Source organism: Rhipicephalus microplus, chromosome 3 (genome assembly GCF_043290135.1).
Source record: "Rhipicephalus microplus isolate Deutch F79 chromosome 3, USDA_Rmic, whole genome shotgun sequence".
In the NCBI taxonomy this organism is placed as follows: domain Eukaryota; kingdom Metazoa; phylum Arthropoda; class Arachnida; order Ixodida; family Ixodidae; genus Rhipicephalus; species Rhipicephalus microplus.
Window position 1 is genome coordinate 40,544,235 of NC_134702.1, and position 23,734 is coordinate 40,567,968.

The window sequence follows — 23,734 nt, forward strand, 5'->3', positions numbered from 1 at the left end:
ATAGAAGCACTAACAATCATTACACTATCGCAAATTGTTTTTTTGTATTTTGTTTAAACAAATTTAAAAGTTATAAAACATTTTACAAAGCATAAAACAGCTTGAAAATGCGTGATAAAAATTGCGGCAAATAACATGCGAAAGTTTTTAAATTGGGCGCTACATTAAAGTTTTTCTGGCGAGTTTCTATTATTACGATAGCAACAATGTGCCTTTCAGCGCATCAACTCGATCCACGTGCGTTTCGTTGAGTGTCGTTACTTCTGGTACACTCTAGTGTCGTGTAGCGTTGTGCGATCTCCAGCGGAATGGGTCGATCGCGCCGCAAATACGATGCCAAAGCAAGAGGCTCGCAAGGTAAAGCGTCCACGGACAACGACAAACCAGCGCAGGTCAGTTCCTAGCTAGTGACTTACGTCGCAGCGTCCCGAAAGTAGTAATCGCGATCTCGGGTATCTGCACTGCTTGTGATGTTCTGCTAGTGTAGTCGCATATACTGTGTCCGCTAAGATATATGGCCGCGGAAACGGTATCGAGTGACATCCGAAAATTTTGCTGGTGGTTAAAAAAAAAATGTTCTTACTTGAATTAGTGTGTAAGGATCACGATAAGCGTGTTGCTCAATAGGACGCAGTGCAGTGTTCATGGTTGTGTTGCGTGTGTGTTGTCAATCACTTTAAGTTCGCCAGCTGTCACCATTTCCCGCGGTAAATTTAGAACGAGTGATGTCGTTTCTGTATTATCGGAAATGTTGCGTACAGTGTGCCTGGTATAATGCGTCGCAGAAACGCGTAACTAAACTAAGTGTCGTCCTCGCAAAAAAAAAAAAAAAAAAAACAGTTAGTGGAGATGATCCATGGCTTGCCATCTTGCCTGCAGGTCGAAGTGCGACTAGACGTTAGGGAGGACAAGTACGACAGCAGCAATGCCTTGGTACTGCCTTCCAAGAAAGCTGGCAAGAAAGAAGCCAACAAACCACAAGACGTCAAGGCGGCCCCAAAGCTGTCCAAGAAGAAGAAGAAACTGCTCCAGAAGATATTGGAAAAGAAGAGCAAAAAGATCAACGTACGTTTTTAAACACCTAATCAAATTTACTATTATCATTTTGTACTCGCATTGTACTGACACATTTCTTATAGTGTTTCCATCGTGTCAGGCTGACGCAGTACTTGCGCAAAATTTCAAATATGTGTTGAAATTCAAAACGAGAGAAATGTAAATTGATCAACCATTTCTAATATCCCAGACATTGTGCTTGACCGCCTCAGATTTCTCCATCCAAAGATCATACGTTAATGTGCAAAGTTTATTTTCTGGTGAAAAATAATTGTTGTCAAATAGACAATTGAATTAGCTTTGAAGGGCTGAAATATTAGGATCAATGAAAAGGGCAGTTTAAATTGCAGCACGTAAGTTAAAAAATGCATTCAATGCACTCGCGGGTCTGGGTTTCCACTGAAGATGCCTTTTAGAATTGTTGAAGCATGTGCAGTACGATATAACTCACACTTGCACTGGTTTGTGATCTCTCAATGGAAGTTCTAAATTCGATCAATTGCACTACGCTTCAGCAGTGGGCTGAGTAGCACTACATTTTACGACTTCAAAATTTTTTGCATCTGTCTTCTACAACTAGCACCTGGTACTGCATTTTTACTTAGGTCTCTGTAACAAACTGCTCATGTCTCTTTTGTCAGTATTGTTATTTTTCGCAGTCTTTCCCAAATTTTTATTTTTAGTTTTCTTTAGCATTGAGTCACATTAGGGGGAAAAAAGCATACACGTCACGTAATATATAGAAATTGAATTCAGAAATTATAACTCGGGGGGGGGGGGGGGGGTGCAGCCATTAGTAAAATATTTTTGAATGTAAACTTGGCATAGTTTAGTGTTTGGAAAGGGAAATAAAATGTGCAGCTCCAAAAATGGCTCTATGTAAACACATGTATTAGCAAAGTTCCTTGACTGCATAAAAAAATGTTCCAATCAGTGTACTTCACCTTTCATTAATTTTTGTGTCACCTATATGCCTATTCCTTTAAAATCATGTATTTACAGGCTGTTCAGATATTTGCAGTTCGAGTAATTTTCTGCTCAGTAATGCTATTTATTATAATTTATATATTTTTCACCTTATCACTCAATTCAGAGGGCTCACCTTCTAGAAGAACTTCAGAAATCACAGGCCAGCCAGAAGGAGCTTTCTATGCTGATTTCCACGTCCGCCATGCAGACCAAAGGTCTGAAACGGTAAGAGGATTACCAGAGCTGTGATTTCTAAAAAGCTACGTCATATTGTCACGACGTCAAAACAGAGGTCTTGCCGTAGAGACTGAGACACCAGAAGCAGGTCGATCTTTTTAATTAGAACGCGCAAGCGAGTTCTTCTTCTTCGTCCATTTCGTAGTCCTTCGTGGCACATGCACAACTGTCATCGTCTTTCTTGGGCAAGCACGTGACATTTGCCTCCCTCCGAAAGAAGCATCGTCCCGATGCGCAACTTAGGTGCTCTACCAGGCGTATGAAGTGGTCGTACGAAAACGGTAACCGGGAGCTAATTAACTCGATAAATATGGTTTCATACGCACGACGTGCACGACTTCGGGCAAACGCTTTTGGCGCTTAGAACTACAATTAGTGTCGGGAACAACTTCGTAGTTCACGTCGTTCAAGCGTCGCGTGACGCTGTATGGACCAAAGTACCGTCTTAGCAGTTTCTCAGACAGTCCACGTCGACGTATCGGAATCCAGACCCACACTTTGTCGCCTGGTGAGTAGCTAACAAACTTGTGTCGGTTGTCGTAGCGTTGTGCATCTTGATGCTGCTGATGACAGATGCGCACGCGCGCGAGCTGTCTGGCTTCTTCGGCACGCTGAGTGAATTCTTCGGCGTCTACATGGATGTCGTCACACTCATGCGGCAACATGGCGTCTAATGTTGTCGTGACTTCGCGACCATAGATCAGACTGAACGGTGTCATTCCAGTGGTTTCTTGTCGAGCGGTGTTATAAGCAAAGGTCACGTACGGCAATATCTGATCCCAGTTTTTATGTTCTGTGTGAACGTACATACTGATCATGTCTGTGAGGGTCCTATTGAGGCGCTCCGTCAGTCCGTTTGTCTGCGGATGGTATGCAGTTGTTCTCCGGTGAGCTGTACCGCTGAGTCTGAGAACCGACTCCAAAAGCTCTGCGGTGAAGGCAGGTCCTCTGTCTGTGATCACTGTTGTCGGAGCGCCATGCCGAAGGACGATGTTTTCGATGAAAAACTGAGTGGCTTCTGCTGCTGTGCCACGCTGCATAGCTTTAGTCTCCGCATAACGGGACAGGTAATCAGTGACCACAATAATCCATCTGTTCCCTGTTGTGGAAGTTGGAAAGGGACCCAGGAAATCCATTCCAATCTGGGTGAATGGCTTTTCTGGTGCTTCGACTGGATGTAAAAGACCGGCTGGCTTGCTGGAAGGCGCTTTGCGTCTTTGGCAGTCGGTGCACGTTCGCACGTGATGGTTAACAGCAGCAGGTAACTTTGGCCAGTAGTACTTGCATCGTAGTCGGCACAATGTTCGGGTGTAGCCTAGATGACCAGAAGTTGCTTCATCATGGCACGCTTCCATAATTTCTTTTCGAAGAGAGGCAGGCACGACGAGCAAGTGCGGGTTACCAGTTGGTGAAAAGTTTTTCTTATAGAGAACATCATTTCGCAAGCAAAAAGATGGCAGTCCTCTAGCAAATAACCGCGGCACGTCTTTACGTCGTCCTTCTAAATATTCAATGAGTGGTAGCAGCTCAGGGTCACTGCGCTGCTCTCGTGCAATAGTGGCTGTGTTGACAACTCCCAAGAATGCCGCGTCGATGTTTTCGTCATCAGGAGCGACAGTTTCCACTGGCGACCGTGAGAGACAGTCGGCGTCGGTGTGCCTCTTCCCAGATTTGTAGACGATGGTCATGTCAAACTCTTGAAGTCTTAGGCTCCAGCGCGCCAAACGACCAGATGGATCTTTAAGGTTGGTGAGCCAGCACAAAGAGTGATGGTCGCTAACAACCTTGAAGGAGCGGCCGTACAAATACGGACGAAATTTGATGACTGCCCACACCACGGCGAGACACTCCTTCTCGGTGGTCGAGTAGTTCTCCTTCGTGCGAGAGAGAGTTCTGCTGGCGTAGGCTATTACTCTTTCACAGCTGTCTTGCCACTGCACCAGAACGGCACCTAGACCTACATTGCTGGCGTCAGTGTGAAGTACTGTAGGGGCGTCCTGGTCGAAGTGTGCAAGGACTGGAGGTGTTTGCAAGCGTTGTCGCAGTTCATTGAATGCCATTTGCTCCTGTTCACCCCAAAAGAAGGGGACGTCCTCACGTGTGAGTCGTGTCAATGGCGCCGCAATAGACGAAAAGTCCTCGATAAATCGCCGGTAATAGGCGCTCAACCCTAAGAAGCGTCTCACAGCCTTTTTGTCACGGGGTGCAGGAAATTGCGCTACAGCGTCTATTTTGGCCGGGTCAGGTCGAACACCCTCGTGACTGACGAGGTGGCCTAGGAAGCTGAGTTCGTTGAAACCAAAATGACATTTTTCTGGTTTTAAAGTCAGGCTGGCCGAGCGCATGGCTTGGAGTACGGTGGATAGACGGCTGAGATGTTCCTCGAATGATGCTGAGAATACAACAACATCGTCCAGATAGACCAAGCATGTTTGCCACTTCAGGCCCGATAGTATGGTGTCCATGAGACGCTGAAAAGTGGCTGGCGCCGAGCACAACCCAAAAGGAAGCACCTTAAATTCGTAAAGGCCATCAGGCGTCACAAAGGCCGTTTTTTCACGATCTCTCTCGTCGACTTCTATCTGCCAGTAGCCGCTTCGGAGGTCCATTGAAGAGAAATAGCGCGCATCACGCAGCCGATCGAGTGAATCGTCTATGCGAGGCAGTGGATAGACGTCTTTCTTCGTGACTTGGTTCAACTTGCGATAATCAATACAGAAACGCAAGCTGCCATCTTTTTTCTTGACCAAAACCACGGGGGACGCCCAAGGACTTTTGGAAGGTTGTATGACGTCATCCACGAGCATCTTCTGTACTTGCTTCTGAATCTCCTCGCGTTCTTTCGGAGCCACACTGTAGGGGTTCTGCCGAATCGGTCGCGTGTTGTCTTCGGTGATGATGCGGTGCTTGGTCAATGGTGTCCGCTGGACCTTTGACGTACGTGAAAAGCAGTCTTCGAATTGGTGTATAAGTCCAAGCAGACGCTTTTTATCAGAGGACGGTAGCGTGGAGCAGATGTCCACCGACAAAGTTGTCGAGGCAGGGACTGTCGCGTCATCTGGTTGCAAAGCACAGCAATCCCCGGCTTGGTCTATATCGTCGAAGTAGGCAATTGCGGTACCCTTCTGGATTTGACGGCGCTCGTCGCAGAAGTTTTTAAGGAGCACTTCTGCCTGTCCACCAGTAAGCGTTAGGATGCCTCTCGCGATGGAAATGCCTTGAGTGAGCAAAAGAGCGACTATGTGCTCCACTATCACATCCTTATAGGAAGGCCACCCACTGGACACAGACACAAGGCAGCAGGATCTCGGTGGGAGCGTCACATCGTCGGCTATTCGCAAACTGCCGCGTAGTTCGCCGCTGCTGTCGTCGACATACGGATGTGTGCAAAACGTCACCATACGTTGAGGGATGTTGATAATAGCGTTATGATCTCGAAGAAAATCCATGCCCAAAATTAGCTCTTTACAGCAGTCTGGCAACAGGACGAAAGTGGCCACGAAGCTAGAATCCCCAATGCGAAGTCGAGCGGTGCATTTACCCGTGGGAATCATCAGCTGACCACCAGCACTCCTTATGTGTGGCCCTGTCCACGATGTCTTGACCTTTCTTAGGTGGTCGGCGAGTTCTTGTCCCATGATTGAGAAGTCAGCGCCAGTGTCGACCAGTGCTGTAACGTAATGTCTGTCAATGAAAACGCCAAGATCAGCACGTACAACTTCAGTGGCATTAGTATTAGTCGTCGTATTCGTCGTGGTTGTCGTCATACCTTCTTGCGATGATAGGGGGAACTTTTCGGTGTCTCGACGATTGGCAACCTTGCCCCTGGAGGTCGCAGCAGTTAGTTTCCCCGGCGCGGGCTAGGCGAACGGCCTCTGGTGACGTCCGCGTAGCTCTGAGGGAAGTCACGGTGACGCGCAGGAGATGGAGATCGCCAGCGACGCGGTGTAGTTGCTTGGCCAGTCGACAGTTGATCGGCATCGTGGGCACGACGGTCTTCAGAGCGGAAAGAAGCGGGACGAGAAAAGTTCCCGAAGCCGGAATCGCTATGACGGCAATAGCGAGCAATGTGACCTGGTTCTCCGCAGCGGAAGCAAATAGGTCGACGGTCGGCCATGCGCCACAAGTCAGTTCGGCGTACTGGTGGTCGTCTCATGGAATCCCGTTGCCACAAAGGTACGGCCGCTGGTCGTAGCTGGAAGGATGACGCCACAATTGACGGTGGAGGACGACGGACCACATCAGCGTAGCTCGCTGGATGTCGCTCAGGACTTGGCGCCGGTGGTGTAACGGCTTGCCTCAACTCCTGGCGGACGATTTCGGCAACAGATGCGACGGGCGGTTGGGTAGGAGGGACGCAGAGGGCCCGAAGTTCCTCACGCAGTATTTCCCTAATCATTTGTCGCAGGGAACTTTCACACACGGCAGTGTTCTGAGCTGCAGCACTTACTGCCGTGTGGTTCGGCAGGCGGTCAAAGTGTCGGTATCGTTGTCGCAGTGCGCGCTCGATGACAGTCGCCTCTCTTATGAATTCATCTACTGTTGTAGGTGGATTTCGTACGAGGCCCGCAAACACTGGTTCTTTTACACCCTGCATCAGGTGACGCACCTTCTTCACCTCGGGCATGTCAGGATCAGCTCGTCGAAACAGACGGATCATACCCTCTGCGTACATGGCGGCTGTTTCGTTGGGTTTTTGTGCGTGAGCCTCAATCAGTTGCTGTGCGCGATCCCGTCGGTCCGTGTTCAAAAATGTGGCGAGAAGCTTTCGGCGGAAATCTTCCCAAGATTGGAAAGTAGCCTCGTGGTTCTCGTACCACGTGCGAGCGCTATCTTCCAGGGCGAAATATGCACGGCCAAGTTTATGCTGTTCGTTCCAGTGGTTAGATACAGCCACCCGTTCGAACTGTTCGAGCCAGTCCTCGACATCCTCGTACTCTTCCCCATGGAAAACTTCAGGAACGCGAGGATGTTCAAGAGTCACCTGGGAGGGAAGTGTGGTCTGCGATGGAAGGGTAGCCGTGGATGTGGTAGGAGCTGCCATGCTGGTTAGAGGCGGAACAGGTACGGACTCCGGACTTAGGCCTAGTAGGCGCCGACTGAATCGGTGCACCGGAGTCGTGACGAGGGGCTGGGTCTCTGGACTAGATGAACGGGTCCGAGCAAGACTGTCCTGCATCCGGTTGTACCCCGCACCTCCACCAGTGTCACGACGTCAAAACAGAGGTCTTGCCGTAGAGACTGAGACACCAGAAGCAGGTCGATCTTTTTAATTAGAACGCACAAGCGAGTTCTTCTTCTTCGTCCATTTCGTAGTCCTTCGTGGCACATGCACAACTGTCATCGTCTTTCTTGGGCAAGCACGTCACAATATTGCTTGGTCGTTATGTAACTTAAAAAGAAACAGTTGTGGTCTCAATGCTGCACAGTTCTGCCATACAGTTAAAGGGCAATAGCGATATAAAGTGCATATTTTTCATTAGTCATGTTTTATGCATGTAACTTTGGTGATTCGCCTTCAGTGATTGATGACGAGTCACTGTTTTTATGCCTTTTGAATGAAACCAGACATGCAAGAAGATTTATATTTCGCTCTGTTATTTTACCCTGTTTCTGTGTCATAAAACATGTACGTTACAAAGAATTCTCAGTACATTTGGCACTGAATTGGCTGTATGATACATCTCCCCTTCTCTCGACCTGCTACCTTCTAGTCAAATTTATACTATAACGCCACCTCCTACTGGCTGCCTCATTTTGTTTTTCTCTCGCTATATGCAACGTCGGTGGTATTTCTGCTTCAATTTTAACTCATTTCTTAGGGACTAAAGCATCTGCACACATCACACTGCATGCACATTCTCTACAAAATTGGCTGTCCTCTCCTGCCTCCTACAAGAGGCTGGACAGCACAGTGGTAATTATCTTGTTCTTGGTTCAAAAAACTCCCAATATCAGGGGTGCTATTCTGAACATGTTCTGCCTCAAATTTTATTATAGTGGAATTTTAAGCGTACCAGAGAGGTCATATCAGTTCTCTGGGCCAATCAGAGTTGATGAGGGGCAGAATTTTACAATGTCCAGATTTGCACTCCTGCTAAAGTTGGTTGTGAGGCCCCATGACTCTGCCTGAGCCCAAGGCATCCCAGACCGAAGGAACTTATCCTTGGCTGTCTTGTAATTATAGAGATCTTCACTCTCTCTCTCCAACAGCCTAAGCGAGCTCACAACAGCGCCTCAGTTGGACGAGAAGAAGGGGCCAACACGAATAAGCAGCGTCAAAGGAAGCAGGCGAATGGAACCCAAGAGAGCCCGCATCGACAGGGACGATGTCTTGGGTTTCAATTCGGAATCATCCGAATCTGAAGATGATGCGACGGATGACGACGAGCAGTCCACTGGCGAGGAGGGGTCTGGTGGTGGCAAGAATGATTCGGAAGGGAAGGAAGACGGAGAAGAGAGCAGTGACAATGTGAAAAGTGATGGCGTGGCAGAAGGTGCAGCCAATGTGGGCATAAAAAATGCTGACACTGACGCAGCGACACCAGCGGAAAGCAAACAGCAGCCTCAAGTGAAACCTGTTCAATGTTCCAAGCCATCAGTTTTTATGCCTGTTCACAGGACTGAAGAGGTCCAAGTAAGTCGATTTCCTTGCTCTCTTAAGTGGCCCAATTTCATTTTTGGTATATGTTGTGGATTGTTTTGTCTAGTTCTGGTTTGGTTATCCAATTCGCTGAGTGGCACCTCGCTAAGCAGCGATGGTACCATCGTGCACACCGTGAGGGCGCTCACGAGGTGTTGTGTAAAAAAAGTGTTTGAGCAGTGTGTGATGAGCACTTGAATGTATATTCTTCGCCGCTCAACGCCGACCCCGCCGTGCTGTAGCTATCTGGTGTTCCCGCCTGCCGCACCGGCCACCCGTCATGGGTTTCTTCCGCTTCTTCATTGGAGCCGCTTAGCCGCAACACGACAGCGTATTCCCTTGGTCCCCCTTTTATGAAATGCTGGTGTGAGAAAAAAAAAGATATGCAAAAAGCCAGTGCACTCAAGTGAAGTAGTAGTTTGTAAGCCTAAAAATTGTGCCGTAATATCAGCAAATAAAAGTTATTGTTGGGATTAGTTTGATAAGAATTTACTTTCTTGTGTCATTTCCTTAGGCAATATTATTGTGGAGTGCCCGAAATACCGCAGCACTTTTGATCCCTCGATCTGTGAACGTGTTCTGATTTTTTTTAGCGATCCTTTCAGTAGCAACAGTCTTGTCAATTCCTAAATCTTATGCAGAGAATAATACAATATTTAGTAATATGTTTGGTGCCACGACCAGAACATCGGAATGTAACGAAAACCGCAAATAAAAAACGATATTTTTTTACTGGAACGAAAAGGTAACCGAAATGAAATCTATCATTTCGTTCTTGAGTGAAACCGAATTTTTTTATTGCTTTTTATTCAAGTGGAAACATGACTTTCCAATAACAGAGGTCATATAGCGCAAGCACTAATGCACGTCTACTAGCACGTATTTCGGTGGGAATTCCTAAGTAGTGATGCGTTGATATTGTGCGAAAAACGAAAGCAGTGGCAACCAGAGATCTTTGTATGAACTCAGGGGGACTTTTGTGTGCCTGTAACGCATGCCAGCTTGGAGAAAGCGTTTTTAGCGCTGAAGTTGGTTTTCATATGTACAGCGGTCTCGCATTTGAGAGGTACACTCTATGACGGGTTGCTTCTGAGATCATGACACTCCTTTGACACAAGGGAGTGCCTGCTCAAAAAAATTTATAATTGACTTTTGTGTAGTAAGTTGTGTTGAGTTGTAGTGGAGCGTCTGCTCCACTACAACTTCTGAGAAAGTCTGCTGTAATTTAGAAGGGCACTAGTTTGCGCTGATTCGTAGGAATTTGTGGTATAATTATCTGTGCTCCTCTCAAGAATTTGGGAAGAACATTTCTTACTCTTGTGAGTAGCTATACGACAAAATTAATATTTTTATCGTTATTCGAAAAAATTTCGCACATAAATAAGTAGCATTACAAACCATTACAGAACTTTCTTTTTTTTTTATCTGAAACAGAAACGGAACGGAACTTTTGGTGGTAGCTTAAAACTAAAACCGAAAGAAAAAAAAAATCATTCTGACGCCCTGGTTGGTCACTGTACGAGTGGTTTTAGACTGTTAGACTCTAAAACTTGTTGCACGCTGTACCTACAAACTCAGCGCACAGAAAACGAGTTAGCCCAGCTGAGAAAACTGGGGATGTGTTCTCAGACGGCTATGTTTTTAGATATCTTCGTGAGATTTCGTGCGATCAGCTAAGCTCATTGCTTTTTGTGAGTAACAGCAGTGTTTACTTTGCGCTAGGCTTGCCGTGCTAGCACAGTGTTGTGAATGCTCTCACTTCAAGGCTCGTGCTACAGGCCACGTGGGTAGCTTTTGTGGGGAAAAAACAAACATACTTATTGTTCCGGAGCATACATTTGGTGTTGCAACCTCTCTGTAGATTTTATGCAATTACAAAGGACCAATAACCAATTTTTGCGGTGCCTGTTTTCTTTAGCACAATGAAAAGCTCACCACTCTGAGTAACTAACTGCGGAATGATAATGCGGAAAACCTCGTGAACCACTTATCTTATAAATGTTTTGATCTGCGGGAACTACTTAGTTGTAAACACACAACACATGCTGCAAACAGTGGGAGATGAGCACGAAAGCAGATCGTGTTTATACGCGCCACTTTACCACGCATGTGTAGTGGTTCATGCATGTCACCAGTTTGTCAAAAGGAATCGAGAACTGTAAAATACCAGTAGTACACTCAAAGATTGATATAATGAACCTGGATATAAGAAAATATCGATTGTAATGAACTAAATTAAAAATAGTCTTCCAATAGATATATTACTGATTGTTGGGCAAATGTGTCATTCTTAACTATAAATAGGTACAATGTTAAAAATGTACAGCTATAACAAATTTTCGGATATAACGAACTTATTTTTATGTAAGGTCCAACTTTGTTATAATGAGGTTTGAGTTTATTATGGACAGCTAAGTTTCTGTGCTTTTGCATGACAGTGAAATCTGGCCCCGCTGCAGTGGTCTTGTGGCTAAGGTACTCGGCAGCTGGCTCGCAGGTCGCGGAATCGAATCCCGGCTGCGGTGGCTGCATTTTCAATGGAGGCGAAAATGCTGTAGGCCCATGTGCTCAGATGTGGGTGCACGTTAAAGAACCCCAGGTGGTTGAAATTTCCGGAGCCCTCCACTACGGTGTCTCTCATAATCATATGATGGTTTTGGGACGTTAAACCCAACATATCAATCAATCAGTAAAATCTAGACATGCCCTGCACAGTGGACCAGACCTGTCTGTACACCCACAGTCCCTCTACTTCTGGTTTGAGTGGGTTATTCAGCACCCACATTGCTTTTAATTTCTTTGTGTGTTTGCTATTTCCTTTCAGAAAGCTCGCCACAAGCTTCCAATCCTGGCGGAAGAACAAAGAATAATGGAAGCCATAGCTCAAAATGACGTTGTGGTGATTTGTGGCCAGACTGGCTCGGGCAAGACAACACAGGTTCCCCAGTTTCTTTACGAGGCTGGATACTCCAGGTATGCAAATTACTGGCGGCTCGCCAAATTGCTTCATTGAATTTGTAGAATGCTTGCAGGTGGAAAAGCTAACGAACAGTTACCCAGTGCATGGTGCTGTCCTAGCTGCATGGGTTAGCTGGCTACTGCTGTTATCCTTTTGAGTAGCGGCCGAAACTGAAGGACACCCTGCTTCGCTTTCTTTTAAGACAGGGCATGCAGGCACTAAACAAACACAAATGAGAAGTCAGGCAACACTAACGCCATGCTGTCCTGACTTCTCTTTTGTGTCCGTGTTTCCACACCTACTTTTTTATCATGAATTACTGCCAATTAGCTCAGCTTTCTGTTATTCTTTTTTTATTTGTTTTGATTTTTGATGACACTCCAATGGGTGTAGAATTTCTGTGGATTACAAAAAGGAAGCTTCTAAAGGTGATGTCCGAGAATACAGGATGCAATTAATCACAATTTGCTTTCGGGTAGATGAGTTACTGCTATGTGTGTACAGTTCTTGTCGGTAGCCTCAAATTCACCAAGGCAGAGGCCAGGACATGAGAACAGATTACCATAGAGTAGTGCTTCACCGCCAGATATTGCACTGTCTAGTGTCTTTCAGGATGTCTGGAACTCTATAGAGAGATTTAACATGGTGGTGCCCCAGTAGGGCGAGGCCTGTGGGAAGGTGCGATCGCATTAGAAAAGCACTTGATTGACCTACTCTCACCTGACAGTGTTGTAATGCACGTAAAGGCTGTGTCTTGACTACAAGCTGTCTATTACCTACTGTCTTGCAGGGAAAAAATTGTGGGTATTACCGAGCCCAGACGTGTGGCCGCCGTGTCCATGTCAAAGCGAGTTGCCGAGGAGATGAGCCTTTCGTCGTCCGAGGTCTCGTATCAAATCCGTTTCGAAGGCAATGTCTCTCGCGACACCAAGATCAAATTTATGACCGACGGCGTCCTCCTGAAAGAGATTCAAAACGTAAGTGTACTCGATGTGTTTCGCATCAGCTCCATGCCACGCCACCCAGAAAAATATAGCACTTTCTCTTGGTCATTCAGGTCATCAGAACTAACATTTACTGATGCGATGTGAAAATGTGTGAAAGCCTAAAGAAACACTGAAGAAAAATGTAATTTTTCTTGTATTGGTAAATGACTATTTCGTGACACTAAAAACAGCATGCTTGCCATTGGAAAGTGCCTGGTAAGTAAAAGAATGCAAAAAAAAAAAAAGAAAAAATTACAGCTGCTGATGCTCTTTTGTGAATAGCTGGTACATAAATGTGAATAGCTGGTACATAATTTTCGGGATCAGAAAGAGCCTGAAAAACTTGATACCTGTGCACGGTGCTTCCGTTGCTTCATAGAGAGGGACATTTTTTTTACTGTGCTGTTGCCACAGTTGCTAGTCAGCGAAGTTCATCTTTGCTTGGATTCTAACTGGAACGCGTTCTTTCACCTGCAGAACATTGATTGCAGATGTCTTTAGCATGGCCTGCTTGTAATCCGTTAATCTGTACCTAACAAAGATTCCTGGTTTGTTGAATTTTCGTCTAGGTAATGGGCGGGTTATGAGACTCAAAAGCAGTGAGATGGAGAACACCGGACAGCGTTTGTCATCTTGCTTTTGTTCTTGGCACTTGGCGCCATCGTTTGAAGAATCTCTGTCATCCACTCTTTTTTGCGTCTCTTTCACACGTTTCAGAACTTTCTCCTGACTGGCTACTCCGCGATAATAATCGACGAGGCTCACGAACGGAGCATCTACTCTGACATCCTGATTGGCCTCCTGTCGAGAATCGTGCCGCTGCGAAGGCGGGTGAGTAGCCTTGCACCAAACCTGACCTAATTTTGTTCAATTTAAAGACATAAAAGCGTGTCATAATAAGAAGAATCTCATTGAACGAAACCTAAAGGGGCCAAGAAAATACTATTTCCATTCAACCGGAGTTCTGTTTATTGATAGATGAACAGAGTGGCAGTACTCAACTATGAAACCATCCAAATTAGAGGTGGTAGTTTTATTCGAGCAGCAATTCCATTCTAAGAGATGCCACGAAAGCACTAAGCAGCAGTACAATCATGTTTTGATGATTCAGTTACCTCTGTTTTGAACATCATTGCTTCTTGGAGAATGTGTCTTTGCATGTTTGTGTTTGCAAGTGTTCTATAATTTTTAATGAAGCCTGCGGTCTTCCTAGCACTTTCTGGCAGTTATTGGCAGTTATTGCTTGGTGAAGAGGCGCACAGAAAGGTTCATTGTTTGTACACCCTTATCTTAGCTCTTATTGTAAGTAATATAGAGTGGCTCAATCAGGTAATAGAGAAATGCTCAGAATATAACCAACCACTGTACATAGCCTTCATAGATTACGAGAAGGCGTTTGATTCAGTAGAAATATCAGCCGTCACGCAGACACTGCGGAATCAGGGCGTCGATGAAGTATATATAAACATCCTAGAAGAAATCTACAGGGGATCAACTGCTACCATAGTGATTCATAATGAAAGCAACAGAATACCAATCAAGAAGGGTGTAAGGCAGGGGGACACAATCTCCATAATGCTATTTACTGCGTGCTTACAGGAGGTTTTCAGAAGCCTAGAATAGGAACAGTTAGGGATAAGAGTTAATGGAGAGTCCCTTAGTAACCTGCGCTTCGCCGATGACATTGCATTGCTGAGTAACTCAGGGGACGAATTGCAACTCATAATTACGGAGTTAGACAAGGAGAGCAGAAAGGTGGGTTTTAAAATTAATCTGCAGAAAACGAAAGTAATGTACAACAACCTTGGAAAAGAGCAGCGCATCGAGATAGGTAATAGTGCAGGTAATAGCCGCGGAGCCGAACCATGAGATTGAAGTAACTAGAAGAATAAGAATGGGGGGGAGCACATTTGGCAAGCACTCTCCAATTATGACAGGTAGATTGCCACTATCCCTCAAGAGGAAGGTATATAACAGCTGTATCTTGCCGGTACTTAGCTACGGAGCAGAAACCTGGAGACTTACAAAGAGGGTTCAGCTTAAATTGAGGACGACGCAACGAGCAATGGAAAGAAAAATGGTAGGTGTAACCTTAAAAGACAAGAAGAGAGCAGAGTGGATTAGGGAACAAACTGGGACTAAGGATATCATAGCTGAAATCAAGAAGAAGAATTGGACATGGGCAGTGCATGTAGCGCGTAGACAGGATAACCGCTGGTCGTTAAGGGTAACCAAATGGATTTCCAAAGAAGGCAAGCGGGTTAGCGGGAGACAGAAGGTTAGGTGGACAGATGAGATTAAGAAGTTTGCGGGTATAAATGGGCAGCAGCAAGCACAGGACCGGGTTAACTGGCGGAGCATGGGCCTTTTTCCTGCAGTGTACGTAGTCAGGCTGATGATGATGATCATGATGATGATGAACATATTTAGATCTGAAAGCAGCGTTTTGGGAAACATAAGAATAAAGATAACAACCTGATATTATCTCAATTATTTGAAATTATTTAATCAAGTTTGGCTTGTGTAACCATGCTACAAAAGAAAACAAAGAAAAATTTAAGATCTTGCAGCTGTTGTAGATTATTAACTTTCATTCTTTCAACTGGTCTGTATGAAAAAGACACTAAAGGCGAGCATTAGGTGAGCTTATACTAGTAGCGCATTTTAAACTATTTTTCTTAACTTAGCTAAATGAGCTTGTTTACTAGATGAGAAAAGAGTATGATGGAGAAACAACTAAATATTTTCTAATTGTGTCTGAATTTCAGCATTTCTATGTCAGTGTTCTATTACTGCATTCCGAGTGATTTTCACGGCTGTGTAATTTTTTGCATTAAGATATCTCTAAACCTGTCATGCCTGGCCTGTGCATTCTTTACAGTGCCATCTAGTATGTCTTTAGTGGCGAAAATAAGTAGCTAGACTAGAGCAAACGTCTCTCTTAGCTTTTTAAGCTTGCACCAGAGCAGTAGTTGCTTTTATTTTCTGTCCTGAAAGGATACTTTAGCAATGAAACTTGGCGTACTTTTTCTTTTTTAATGTCACTTAATGACGTTTAAGCTAGTCTGGCATGCTATACTGAAACGTTACAGATAATAATACTTGTTCTGCTAGTTAACACTTATTATTTTAATGCAGAAAGCAATCCCTCTCAAGCTCATCATCATGTCGGCAACACTCAGGGTGGAGGACTTCACGCAAAACACTCACCTCTTCAAAATGCCACCACCTGTCATCCACGTAAGCCTGGTTTTTGCTGTGAACTTCTGTACTAAACCTTGTGACAGCACATCAAACTGGTGACTGCATGCGAGTCACAAAAATAGCATCAAGTGCAGTTTGTAAGAAGTTTTCCTTCTGTGTCTATATAGCATAAAGGAAAAGAATTTTGAGGGTTGGTTTTTTTTTGTGTGATGCAATCTTAACGAAAACAAACAGGTAATGAGGCCAAGGAAGGGGTAAGATTGCGTATATATAGACATATTATGCATGTGAAGTTAGCAGATAGTGATGTAAAGGAAAGCGTAGGAAAAGGGAATGTTTCTCTTCTAATAGAAATTTAGAAATAGTTAGACGATCTGGAGTAAATTTGCAAGAAGATTCATATTCTAGTAGAAGGAAATGGAAATGAAAAAGAATAAAGTTTTTATTAGTGGAAACTGAACCCATAACCTAATGTGCACAATGCCCTGCCAAATTGTTTTGGCTTTTATATGCCTATAAACCTTTCTAAACCTAATCTAACTTCTGATGACGGTGGTACATGTGGAACATCCTTTTACTTATTGGCATCAAATGGTATGTGATATTACCTAGAAGCATGCGAAACCAGTGCTAATAAACCTGCCAATATCCACATTGCATTTAGTTGACACTGTCTTATAAGTTTGCTCGGTACTGCTTGGTGACAGGCTGCGATAAAAAATTTTCCTCTTTGATGAATCAGCCTTTTCTTAAATAACAGCGCTTACAAACTGAACTTTTATTACGATGCTTCCCCACTTAGCTTCCTCTGGCCTAGTGCACGCATACCAACCTAGGCTTGGTCAGGGTGTCTACCAACCTGGAAAACCTGGAAAACCTGGAAAAGTCAGGGAATTTGAACACGTCTGGAAAAGTCAGGGAAAAGTCAGGGAATTTCTAAAAATCCGGCCAGGTCATGGAAACTGACTGTAGTCTTTCAGATCGTCACGAAAATATTCATTAGCATTAATCAAAGCTTTAAAAATCGCTCCTTAAACCACACAGAACAGCTAAGCAGAAGCATAGTTAAAAAAAAGCAGTGCATAGCTGGCGCTTCTACTTTACGAGTACAACGTTACTCACGCGCATAAAATTGTGCATGTTTGTCTTGGCCGCGATCTCGGCTCGGCTTAAGGGTTTTCTGGTTAGGCTGGAAGTGCCATCAGCAGAGGGCAAGGTGCACAGAATATGCGAGTCGTAATTATTTTTTTACTGAAATGTGTAGTTTACAGGTGCGTAAATTGGACTAGGATACAAAAACAGTAGTAGAGCAAATATGGTAATCCAGATCGGATCCAATCCAATCCAATCCACATATCAAGATGCCTGGGCTGCAGCCCTATTGCCATTCTTCTTGTGATGCCGTGAGCATGCAGTGAGTTGCTATGCCTCTTGCGAAGAAGTGTTCGTTTAACCCTGATTGGGTGAACGCGGAAATATCCGAGCACGCCTCATGGATTAGAGCAGTGCCGAACGATACAAGTAAGGCTCACTGTGCAGCATGCCAGAAGACTTTCTCGCTTAGCAATATGGGCATCGCTGCTGTCTCCAGTCACGCTGTGAGCAAAAAACACCTAACTGCTGTGAGCATTGTGCAAAGAGCTTCCCAGACAAACATCCGCGCGTTTTTCGGTGCTGGACCCAACTTGCCGTGTTCCATGACTGCTACGACTACGAGTGAATGTGTATCGACTGTGCCAAGCACGAGTGTTGAAAGCGTGCCTGCTAAATTGGTGGCCGTCGCGCCTGACGGGAAGGCATCCTTACATGGGTTTCTGGTCAAAAAATGTGTCACGAAAGCAGAAGTTGTTTGGTGTCTGAACACTATAGCGACCCATGGATCGTTTCGTTCAGCAGCAGCGTCAGCGGCGCTTTTTCCCATCATGTTCCCCACGTGCGACGTCGCGAAGAAGTTGCAACTTGGTAAGGACAAAGTTGGCTATACAATTTGTTACGGTATAGCCCCGTACTTCCGAAACAGGCTGCTATCAAAGCTGCATAGTGTCCCACACGTGGTCGTGGCTTTTGACGAGTCCCTGAACAAAATTGCTCAGAAAGAGCAAATGGACGTTTTGATCAGGTTTTGGGACCCAGCTGACGACGTTGTCAAAACCCGCTACCTGACGTCCTGTTTTTTAGGACACACTCGCGCATAAGATTTAGCTGCCGCTTTCAAAAAGGCCACTGAGAACATTGAGCCGGCAAAAATACTTCAACTTTCGATGGATGGTCCAAACGTCAATTTGAAGTTGTTGAAGTCGTTGAAGCAAGAGTTTTCTGCGTCTGATGGAAATCAGAATATTGTGGACTTTGGAAGCTGCGGACTGCACGTTGTGAGTGGTGCATTTAAAACAGGCCACAATGTGACAAAGTGGAACACAGTAGTGTTTCTTAGAAGCTTGTACAATTTGTTCAAAAACGTCTCTGCACGCCGAGCCGACTATGTCAATTTCACAGGGAGCATACTGTTTCCGCTAAAGTTTTGCTCAGTGCGCTGGCTGGAAAATGGCAAGGCTCTTGCTAGGGCACTGCAAGTCCTCCCAAATGTGGTCAAATATGTTGAGCATGTCAAGAAAGAAAATAAACTTCCAGCGTGTGGCAGCTATGCTCATGTCGAGACGGCTGTGAAAGACGAGATGCTGCCAGTAAAGCTGGCCTTTATGCTTTCAGTTTCAGAAGAATTGGAGCCATTTTTGGCTAAGTTTCAGACAGAAAAGCCGATGCTACCTTTTCTTGCAACAGCACTAGACGGCCTGTTGCAGTCACTGCTGGGACGAATCGTGCTAAAGGAAAAGCTGGATGCTGCAGGCACATTTTCAAAACTGATAAAAATTGATCTGGAGAACCCAAACAACATCATTGGTATAGCTAGCTGCCTTTGACATAGGCCTTGCCGCCAAAAGTGAGTTGCGAAAGATCACTAAAGCATCTCACACTGCGGTGGTAAGTGTCAAAAAAGAATGCATCTTATTTATTAAGGCCTGTTCAGCAAAGATAATCGAAAGATCACCTCTGAAATACAAGCTGACAAGGGGGGCCAGTTGCTTAAACCCAGCAGTTTGTGCCGCTTCTGTGGAAGCTGGCCAGAAGCAGCTAAACATTGCACTTGAAGTACTTATAGAGCATGGGCGCCTTACAGGCCTACAAGGAGAGAGAGCAAGTAGATCATATGTACAAGTGTGCTCAAACAGCACTGCACAAGTGCGTTTGCGAAAATTTGATCGTGCAAGAGAGCGCTTGGAGAAGCTGTGGGTAGAACTCTGTGCAAGTTCTCATGAAGAGCTACTGCTGTTTGTGAAGATTGTGCTGTGCCTTTCACATGGAAATTCTTCCGTGGAGCGGGGATTTTCAGTGAACAAGGAATGTCTTGTGGAAAATATGAAGGAGGAGTCACTTGTAGCACAAAGGTTAGTGTACGATGAGGTGTCTGCAGCAGGTGGTGTTGCAGAAGTTGACGTAACAGACAAGATGATAGACATGGTTCGAAGTTCCAACATGAAATGGAAGGTAGACCTGGAGAGGAAAAAGAAGGAACGGTTGGACGTATTGGATGCTGAAAGGAAAAAGAAGAGGACTGCGGCTCTTGTGAAAGAGCTTGAATCAAAGAAGCAAAAAGTGATGGAAGACGCACAGCTTCAGGTCTCCATGCTGCAGCAAGAGATTTAATCCTTGAAACAGTGAAGGCATTGCCGATGCAAGTAAACAAGCTTTTCTGTTTGTCGAGGGACAATTATTGTCTTTGAATATTTTATTTATTGTAAAAAATGCTTTCAGACAAGGGAATGCAATAAAGCAGCATGGTTTCCATTTTATATGAGCACATAATAATTTCTTTTTACCGCTCAGGAGTTTGTTTTCCAGTGCGCAGTTTCTTCCAAGCAGACGTACCGGTCATGGAATTTGCTTGAAATGGTCATGGAAAACCTGGAAAAGTCAGGGAATTTGGAAAAATGTAATTGGTAGACACCCTGTTGGTGCTAATTGAGTTCTGGCTGGCTGCCTGTCTTCAGTATAATGTGCCTATCAAATACATAACTTTTGTGAACTAGTGCTGAAATACACTATTTGTTTACAGGTAGACTCTAGGCAACACCCCGTGACCGTTCACTTTAACAAGCGGACACCTGATGACTACATGCACGAAGCGTACCGCAAGGTAAGCACCTTTGGCCGAGATTTTCCAAGCTGTTAATCTTGCTTGAACTAGTTTCGTGAGACAAATATGTTATGTCTAACAATTTTCTATTGCTTTATACATCATAGTGTCTTTGTGTGCGTTGAGTGGATAATTTCAGTGATTGTCCTGCACGGCACCAATTCAGTCACTCACACTGCATGGTTTTCTGGAGGTGACCTGTTCATCATCATCATCAGCAGCAGCAGCAGCAGCCTGACTACGCCCACTGCAGGGCAAAGGCCTCTCCAATGATCCACCAATCAACCCGGTTTTATGCTTTCTGTTGCCATGCTATACATGTGAACTTCTTAATCTCAGACCTGTTCTCACACATGTTATATAATTTGTCAACTTTGCCACGTGACATTTGTTGCTTTGCCAAGGAGTTTTATGTCTGGTTATTTTGGTTGATTGGTTGAGGAATAATTACTATGTTTACAGTGCATCATGGTCTTGATTCTGAAGCAATATGGCCACAAAAAATATTAATGGAATAAAACTAGTTGTGATTTTGTGGTAAGCATACAATGGGAGAAACGAGAGTCATATACCCAACATCTTTCGTTGCTGATGTGTGTGGGTTTTTTATGTCACAGGGCTTGTTTGTTGAACAGCATTTCACGTACTATCGTGAGCATTGTGAGAGGGAACATGGAAACGCTTGCTGAATAGCGTCAGACCCCAGTTCGCCCAGCACTCACATGGCGCTGTTAGAAATAAGGCGGAAAGGGCAATATTTTGCCATGCATAGTTGTCTCTCCTTCCTCTTCTCAGCTTTTACGCATTTTTTGTGCGTCTGCTTTTACGACATGTGTATGGTATGATACAGTTAACTGCTTGAAATCGTAACAGCTGCTGTGTTGTGACCCACACACTAAAACACTAATACACACAAACAAACAAGCACATGAATTAATACACAGTGATCGCCGCGCCCTGCTTCGTTTTACCGCCCTATCACTGTGAATGGCCGGTGACAAGCAGTAAGCTGCCCTTTTTTGTCAGCACCAGCAAGATGAGAGGGAGTTCCAAGGTTAGCAGAATTGTGCTGCACTTTCCACACTGTTTCCGTCAGCTGCCACTGCGAATGGTCCAACATCAAGTTCAAAGCTGTATGCCACATGTTCGAATCTTGCCTCTCATAATACTCATGATAGTACTGGCAAGTCCTAAGGCAGAATGTGTCTTTCACATATTAATTTTGGTAGCGTCGAACAATGCTGAAAAAACAAAAACTTTTTCCCCCCCCAGGTGTGCAAGATACACCAGCAGTTGCCTGAAGGAGGCATCCTAGTCTTCGTCACAGGACAGCAAGAGGTCCTGACGTTGTGCCGCAAGCTGAAGAAACGGTTTCCCGAAAATTCTGGTCATCACAGTCAAGACCAGAATGATCAAAAGCAAGGTTCTAGTAAGAGCAAGGATGACAATGGCGGCAAGGCTCCTCAAACAGCTGAGACGAAGACAAAGAGCGTCAACTTAGATGAGTAAGTGCAATCATGTTCTTATTAGCACCATGCTATATTGTGCGTTGTACAATAGAAGTTGTGAATTACAACTCGGGGAGCATTTTAGCATTTAAAATGTTTTTCAATATTGTACAATTTTCTGGTGCTGGCACTCAGCAAGGGAAATGCAAGAAGTGGCCCACTATAGTTGCATCTATGTTTACTGGTTTGCAATATCCCAAAAAATGCAGTCTTTCGGCACAGACATTCACTGTTATGTGCAAACCAGGATTGCAAAAAATGATATATTTTCAGCGCATCAGAGGATTTTGCAAGTAGTTTGTATTGCTGCTGGCTATTTGTGTGCTTTAGGCACTTTATGCTGAAGTGCCACGAGTTTAAAATAATTTTCTATGAGCCCAGTAGCTTTCTCAAATAACAGGGTTGTCTAGTTACTTTAGAGAATGTTTTTGCAGTTTTTGTGCCATATAAAAGTGTCATACTATGCTGACATGTCTGGCCTATTGACATACTGCACTTGTCATCCTGGTTCCGTGACCCAAACGTGGTAATGGAAAACCTTTTAACATGAGTGGGAACCTTGTTGTGGCATTGGTTCTAGTAGGTTTATGCCAACTCTGAAGTCACTAAAGCATGCTGCTTAAAATTGTTGGAAACTGATGTCAGAAATTACTTTTCTATTCTGGCAAGACATCTTATTGTACAAGCTTCAAAAAATGTTATTGTTCATGTTTCAAAAGGTTAGTTAGGAGCCTAATACTGTTTTGTTGCTATTAGAAACTAAGTGTTTGCCAAGCAGTGGCGAGGACTGCAAACTTACTTTCAATGTTTCTGTTCAATGCATTGCTTGTGCCCTTTCCCCTTCAAAACATGGTTGCCATTACTTCATTCACGTGGCTGGTGTATGTTTGGTTCCAAATCAAAGAGAGTGCTGCCACTTGACTCTAATGGCATATTCATGACTCTTGGGATCATTTCAGTTATTCTGTGGTGCCACTAGATGAGGGGCAGTTGGAAGAACTTGTAAAGGACGACAAACAGGAGGATGGCGACCTTTCCTCCTCTGAGGAGGACGACCTTATGGAAGAAGCCGCTCCAAATAGGAACACGCAGCCGCTTACGGTTCTCCCTCTGTTCTCTTTGCTTCCCTCAGAAAAACAAGCTAAGGTTTGTCACTTTCCAATGCCCTTACATTAATTGTAGTGTTTATTGTCTTATAGAAGTTCACACAATTCCAAAATACTTGCGTTTTTCCTTTTACCTTTAAAAATTGTCATTGATCGTTTCATGCCCCGTACTTTTCCCAAAAGAGTGTGCAAGTGTTTTGATGCATATAATACCTTGCTTTACTAGGTACTATAAAAACTATTCTTGTCATGCCTAACTGACTGACAGCATTTGGCAGGGGAGCATTTTTCGGTTGGACTGAGAAAAATTTTCTTTGCGGAAAGTTGTGAAAACATTTGATCGCATTAGTTCAGTTGAGCTTGCCATTTTTCTCAAGCGTGTTGTTGTGAAGCTCCCGTTTTAGGTGTAATTAAAAGTAGCACCTCCGATGATTGCAGGTGTTTCAATCCCCACCAGAAGGCACCCGGCTATGTGTTGTCGCAACCAACGTTGGCGAAACTTCCTTGACCATTCCAAATGTTAAATACGTCGTGGACACCGGCAAGGCAAGATTTCGAATTTTACTACCTGCTAGCTTTCGTTGTACAGTAAGGTTAAAGGAGCGTTTTTTATTAATGTGCCAAATCCAGATCTGAGATCGGCTCATATAAGGCTCTATTGGCACATACATACTCTCAAGTTTCCTCAATAGTAAAAATGATTTTATAACAGCAAAATAATTTTTAAGCGGTTAAGATAATTTTTACTGTTTTAGAGGAAAGTGGAGAGTATGTAGTGCCATTAGAACCTAATATAAGCTGGTTTCGGTTCTGGATTTGGCCCATTCTAAAAAAAGCTCCTGAATTGTTCTTTCTGTTGCTCGTTATCCAA

The 23,734-nt window shown here is 44.5% G+C and overlaps 1 protein-coding gene across 1 annotated transcript in view; it reads left to right on the top strand.

The window, feature by feature from the left end:
- The first annotated feature begins 207 nt into the window (after positions 1 to 207).
- kz (putative ATP-dependent RNA helicase kurz) overlaps positions 208 to 23,734 on the top strand; it is a 36,139-nt gene continuing 12,612 nt past the window's right edge. The window contains exons 1-12 of the mRNA XM_075889315.1: positions 208 to 392; positions 880 to 1,065; positions 2,150 to 2,250; positions 8,476 to 8,899; positions 11,730 to 11,878; positions 12,655 to 12,841; positions 13,568 to 13,681; positions 15,989 to 16,090; positions 20,169 to 20,249; positions 21,522 to 21,754; positions 22,717 to 22,903; positions 23,302 to 23,409. Of these exons, the coding sequence (XP_075745430.1) occupies positions 309 to 392; positions 880 to 1,065; positions 2,150 to 2,250; positions 8,476 to 8,899; positions 11,730 to 11,878; positions 12,655 to 12,841; positions 13,568 to 13,681; positions 15,989 to 16,090; positions 20,169 to 20,249; positions 21,522 to 21,754; positions 22,717 to 22,903; positions 23,302 to 23,409 (1,956 nt within the window). The 5' untranslated portion in view covers positions 208 to 308. The remainder of the gene's footprint in view (positions 393 to 879; positions 1,066 to 2,149; positions 2,251 to 8,475; positions 8,900 to 11,729; positions 11,879 to 12,654; positions 12,842 to 13,567; positions 13,682 to 15,988; positions 16,091 to 20,168; positions 20,250 to 21,521; positions 21,755 to 22,716; positions 22,904 to 23,301; positions 23,410 to 23,734) is intronic.